General features: G+C 35.1%; 1 protein-coding gene across 1 annotated transcript in view; it reads left to right on the top strand.

Moving 5' to 3' along the window:
- The first annotated feature begins 1,602 nt into the window (after window positions 1–1,602).
- Window positions 1,603–6,000, top strand: part of LOC141430548 (uncharacterized) — a 37,450-nt gene continuing 33,052 nt past the window's right edge. The window contains exons 1-6 of the mRNA XM_074091298.1: window positions 1,603–2,013; window positions 2,141–2,238; window positions 3,623–3,673; window positions 4,245–4,353; window positions 5,136–5,239; window positions 5,681–5,793. Of these exons, the coding sequence (XP_073947399.1) occupies window positions 1,953–2,013; window positions 2,141–2,238; window positions 3,623–3,673; window positions 4,245–4,353; window positions 5,136–5,239; window positions 5,681–5,793 (536 nt within the window). The 5' untranslated portion in view covers window positions 1,603–1,952. The remainder of the gene's footprint in view (window positions 2,014–2,140; window positions 2,239–3,622; window positions 3,674–4,244; window positions 4,354–5,135; window positions 5,240–5,680; window positions 5,794–6,000) is intronic.

Genomic DNA, 6,000 nt, shown 5'->3' with positions numbered 1-6,000 from the left:
AGAGGGGAACGCGTCGAATGGCTACTCCCTTCAGCCCGGGTTGCTCTAAGCTTCCAGGCAACCTTTTTTATACGTAACTATCAGCCTTTTTGATTCTTAAATTAATGTACCTATTATTTTTATACTTCATTATTTGAATAGGTACTACATTCAGAGTATGCAAAAAAAGAAAGTTATGCAATTTGTTCATTACGTAGCGGAGATAAAAGTCAGTCAATTCAATACTCATTAAGTTATATAATAGGCGAAGTGCATAGTTTAAGGCCAGCGAAAAAAAATGAAAGAGTTAAAAACATTGCAGGATCGCTATACTCGACAACAATGTCACATATAAATTTTATTATTATCAAGTCTCAAACTTGGTCACGGTAATATCTAAGTTGGCACAAGTGACAGGATAGCAGAGCCAGACAGTGTGACACTATTTCTCGGCCGTACAATACCGTCCTGATATTTCGTGTACACTACACGCCCATACTCTTTTCTTTGCCTTTGCGCCATTGCGCCCATAGAAACCCGTCAGTTTGACACCAGCAGGGCTACTACGAAACTCTAAGTTCGTGTCGTGCGGTCCCTCTCGCTCTCGTATTAAATAGTATAAGTGTCAGAGGGACCGCATGACACGAACTTCGAGTTTCGTAGTAGCCCTGCAGTTTGTATGGGCGTGTACACGAAATATCGGGTCGGTATTTCCATGTTGGTATTATCCGTGCCGAGACAGCAGCCAGTGAAATGAACTGTCAAATCAACTGCAAATGACAGATCATAAAGGTGCGGCCACATGCAGGCGCTCCTCCAGTAGATCATTCCTGCAAGCAGCCATCTTGACGCTGCTGCTAGACACAGCGACTTGACGCTACTTTTTTGAGTCGTGGGAAATTCAAAATGGGGTCACGTGACCAGATTTATCGCTGCAAACGAGCGACGAGCGACTGCAAGTGGGTGTTATCCAGGCCGGGAAAGAGTGTCACCCGCCGACGTTTCGTTCTCTTGTCAGTGACAAAAAAAAAAAATTTACGCGGGATTTACATTACATTCGCCTCGTGCCTCGCCTCGCGCCTCGTCTCGATTTCGGCCCGCGGCTCGCGTGATCGATGGTAAATGAGCGTCCTGTTTACACTTGTGGCGAGTTGTTGTCTTTGAGCTTACAACCTGCGTAGCATAAGGTTCAAAGTTTGAACTTCAAACTCTAATGAAGCGAGAGCGCGAATGTAAACTCGCGTTCGTCGCGAGGTCCTTTGACTCGTCTTGTCACACTCGACTCACCTCGTATATACCTCGCCTCGCGCCTCGTCTCGTGACTCGTACGTTCCTATACATTACAATACTCTTTGCTAGTCCGCGAGTGTACATGCGGCACTACGAAAGTCATGAACAAGTTGCATGTAGGCTAAATTTCATGTTCATAGTGAAATCTTATCTGTGCGTGCTGTCGCTGCTCGCTCAGCAGGGCTACTACGAAACTCGAAAATCGAAGTTCGTATCGTACCGTCTCTCTCACTCGTATTAAATAATATAAGCGTCAGCGGGACGGTATGATACGAACTTCGATTTTCGAGATTCGTAGTAGCCTAGCATTAGGGCTACTACAAAATTCGATGTTTGTATCGTACCGTACCGTCCTGTTGACGTTAATATTATTTTATACGAGAGTGAGAGGGACAGTAGTATACGAACGAACTTTGATTTCCGAATTTCGTAGTAGCCCTACAGTGTGTCGCTGTATGTTTGATTTTTTACGTTTAATCTGTGTGCGTACGTATCGAGCTGAGGTGTGTGTGTTGTGTTTAGTGATTTTGGGTGTAAAGTCAGATTTTCTAATAATTAACGAAATGCCTTACGATTTATTTTGTAAATAAATAACGACATAATTAATTCTTTAGTTCTTATAAATGTACTGTGATAAGTATGGATGCTTTGTGTAATGAAAATAATTACATTTTATTGATGTAATGACATTAAAGAAAATCAAAAAAATGTCAACAAAATCTCAAATATCTACCGAATTGAGTGGTAAGTATTGCAATAGTCATTTGAAATGTTATGTTGATGTTATAATTACCGGAATATTTCACCTTGAATCTAATCAAAGGTTACAAATATATTTTTGCAGATATTCATATTGTTTTCTTCTTTGCAGACAGCATCAGTAATGTATTGGGAAAAAATGTTAAAATACTTTACAAATCCCTCATTCGCATGGAATCGAGAGGTGACAAAGTGGATAACAAAGTATTGGTAAGTAATCTTAGTAATATATTATATATAACATTAGGTAATATAAAATAACACAAAATATAAGTATTTAATTACCTATGAATTAAAGTCTAGAAATGTTACTTTATTTATTTTTTGGAAATGATTATTGAAACTAAAAATTGTAAACAGTGAAACTTTTTTGATGTTAAAATTGCATGTAACCAGTAAACAATTCTTAAAAACCAAAACATAATCTGATAAACATTTTACTCTATGCTGATAATAAACCCTTAACAAGTGTGAGTCACTTAGGTGTGTCATGTGCATCACAAAGCTGTGTATGTATTGGTCCTGTGGTCACACACCCACAGGCATTTGGCTATTGTTAGCATCAATATAGTATAGCTGAATTTGTTCTTTGTATGTCAACTCTAATTGATTCTGTTGATGCTCTAGTATATTGGATGATTCTATTGCTCTTTGTCCTATATTTATTCCAATTGTAAATAAGCTGATCTAGTTTCAAAATATTTTTACAGATTGCTAAATTTAGTAGCTTCCTATTGTTTGACATTTGATCTAGATAACAGTTTGGTTTGTGTGAGAATTGATATGAAACATTTTACAGTTTCAGGAATGGAATAAAAAAAATTACTGTCATTGATAATTCTGTGTTATTTAAATTAAACATCATACATACATCTTGATCATCAATCAAAATAAATGAAAAAATTGTACTAACCTTTTTGAAGTTACTAGTAAACTACTAGGTAAATTTTACTAATGAAAATTATGAACTAATGGGTGGTAGAAGGATTATTTTCAGAGGGTGTTTGTATAGAGATGTGTGCATCCTTATTTAGGTTTTAATCATTTTATAAATATTAGTCCTGTTTTTTTCTATTTTCTTTTATGTTCATACACCTGGAGCCCATAATTAGTCAATTAACTACCTATTTGATAAATAGTATTACCCATTAACTACAACTTGGTAGGTAATTCCTGTAATATTTATTCAAAGAAAATTAAATATCTAAACTCAACAAGCAGGAAGATAGAGGTTTTTTTTTAAATCATGCAATGCATTTATTTTCCTTTAATATATACTCAGCGGCACAAAATTTTGGCCCACTATCCATACAAAATGAAATGACCTATTACTGCATACATTTCAGGGCCAGATTTTTTGCTGCTCAGTATATTTACTTATTAGGTAGTCATATAATATAAGACTAAGGGGCTGTTTCACCATCCATTGATTAGTGTTAACTGGCAGTTAGGTGTGATGCCATCTCTATTTGTTTTGTTCAAATAGACGGAGACGGCATCACATTTAACTGTTGGTTAACGCTAATCAATGAATGGTGAAACAGCCCCTAAATATATTATAATTAAATAGTAAAACTGTTTATTATATTTTCAGGTTGTCACATCTTATAGAATCTTTATAACAACAACTAAAGTTCCAACAAGGGTAAGGAGTTTACAGATTTATTTATGGCTTTATCACTCTAAAATGTAATGTCTGTATTGATAAAACATTGAAGACTATTATCATGTAAAAGTCAATGTGACAATTAGCCTTATTACTTCTTTCTGATTTGGCAACTGTCCTAAAAAATTTCAACTATACTCTCCTAAGGCCCACGTCAAATTTTGATTATTAAATTTAGGACATTGGGGCTTAGGAGGATACATAAATTTAGTAGTAGGTGCCTTAAGTCTTAAATATATTTTTGGGTTTACTGTCTGTAGATGACTACTAATAGTCTGATAGATAACTACTTAGTCTTCCTTTTGCACTGCCTCAACAAATTTGTACCTTTAGTAGACCCTCAAGGACAAGAAAAGAAATTTCACAAAATAATCAATCAGTAACTGTTCTGTGTCTGACTAATGCATCATAGCTATCTGCAAGAACAGATAAAACATTCTGATATAACTATAAACTTAAATGGGAAAGCACATGAGATTTTTTGGCACAATTATCATTGCATAATACTCTTGAGATTTGGGTTGTAATAATTACATTTTTCAACAACCAGGTGGACAATGGATTTCACTTGATGGAAATAGAAGCAATTGAAAGCAAAAAAGCCAATCATCTGTCAATAACCCTCATTCACGAGCACAAGCCAGTGTCCATTCTCATCGGTAAGTGACTAATTGCAGCTATTGTATGCTAAGGAGGCAACTGACATTGACACCAAACTGAGTAATGCAGTTTTTCATTGTGGACATCTTGTATTGTATATTTTTTGTATGTTTACAGACAACCTGACATCATTGTTGGAGTGATGATTGATAAGTTACATAATATGTTTATGCTTAGATAATATTTGGGAAAACTAAGTTTATATAAGAAATCAATACAAATACAAGTAACATTATTTGTCATTGTCATATTTCACAATATTTTATGGCCATTTGTTGGAAAAGTCCATCAGGCTGTTGAACTTGGTTTAGATTTGAAGTCTTAAACATTTTGACTGATTTTGACTACTAAACTGAGTTTAATAGCAAATCGAGCAAAATTACCTAAATGTTATTTTGTGGAACAATACAAGTAGCTGATTTAAAATTAAGTTTATTTATCTCATAAAATAAAATATTTTAACTCTTTCATGGCAGCAGCCTAATCCCTTTAATTGTGAGAGGAGGCCTGTGCTGAGCAGGATGTTTATACCTATATTATATATGTATGCAGGAGATAAATCAAATAATAAAACAAAAAATAATGAACAATGCCATATGACGATAATAATAACAGACTTCAAATAAAATAAAAAATATGCATAATACTGACGAATTACTGTTACATGATTTTATAATGTACAGTACAATGACTATTATTGAACAGTACTTAGGCAGCCTTCTTGCTTCAGAGTGATCTCTTTCAGGCAACTTTTTTAATGCAACACTTTTTTTATTCTCAGGGGAAGAGAAAGCATCTGAAGGCGTTATAAATGTTATGCATGCGCTCGTAGCTGCGTTTGACGATTTGTATCCAAATGTAGCCATAGAAGATATAATCTGCAAGGTTAGTATTCTGCATAATATTACTTATGACACTCATTGAAGGCAATTTAGTCGCGACGGATGATAACGTTTATTTGCTTAATTAATCGGCAAGTAAAGGTTCGTTGCCGTGCGTACTCCTAATTGAGCCAATTATGGTTTTGTTTTGTTTTAGTTTTATTTGGAGAGGGGTGAAAAGAGCAAATAAATCCGTTGTTCTCGAATATCAACAAACACTCATGCATTAATATATGCCCACAGCGAAGCGTCCAAAAATACCTGCCACGTTTTGCCGACCCTAGAAATAGAGTCGTATCATTTATGTAGATATTTATGTAAACTTTGTTGTGTCAGACATTGGTGCTGGTAACTCTACTGACCATAAAGGGGTCGTCAATAAATCCTAGGAGATAATGTGATATGCTCCAATTTAGTGAATTCATTAAATAATTAAATGTTTCAGGTAAATTTACCCTTCCAACTACAACAAGTCAGTGGGACAAGGAAACATTCCACTTGCGGCGATTTTTCCAACCAATATGCAGCTATGTGTGATCTTTGCCAAACCCCATTTAGGTAAGAAATAAAAATATATACTTGTACTAAGTATACTTTCCTGCTTAGCTTGGTGTATTAAAAAAGATTAAAAAAATCCTATCATTATATCGGGTGATTAAGTGCTGAAAAATTACTGAAGACCCCTTAACCATAAACCAATTCGTCATCTATTTTTGAGCACCTTGGTGCTCTAACATATTTATGAAGATTATAAAGTAAAGGGCA

The sequence above is a fragment of the Choristoneura fumiferana genome, chromosome 8 (genome assembly GCF_025370935.1).
Source record: "Choristoneura fumiferana chromosome 8, NRCan_CFum_1, whole genome shotgun sequence".
Taxonomy (NCBI): domain Eukaryota; kingdom Metazoa; phylum Arthropoda; class Insecta; order Lepidoptera; family Tortricidae; genus Choristoneura; species Choristoneura fumiferana.
The sequence above is the reverse complement of the archived record's forward strand: the minus strand, read 5'-3'. Positions and strand labels throughout refer to the sequence as shown.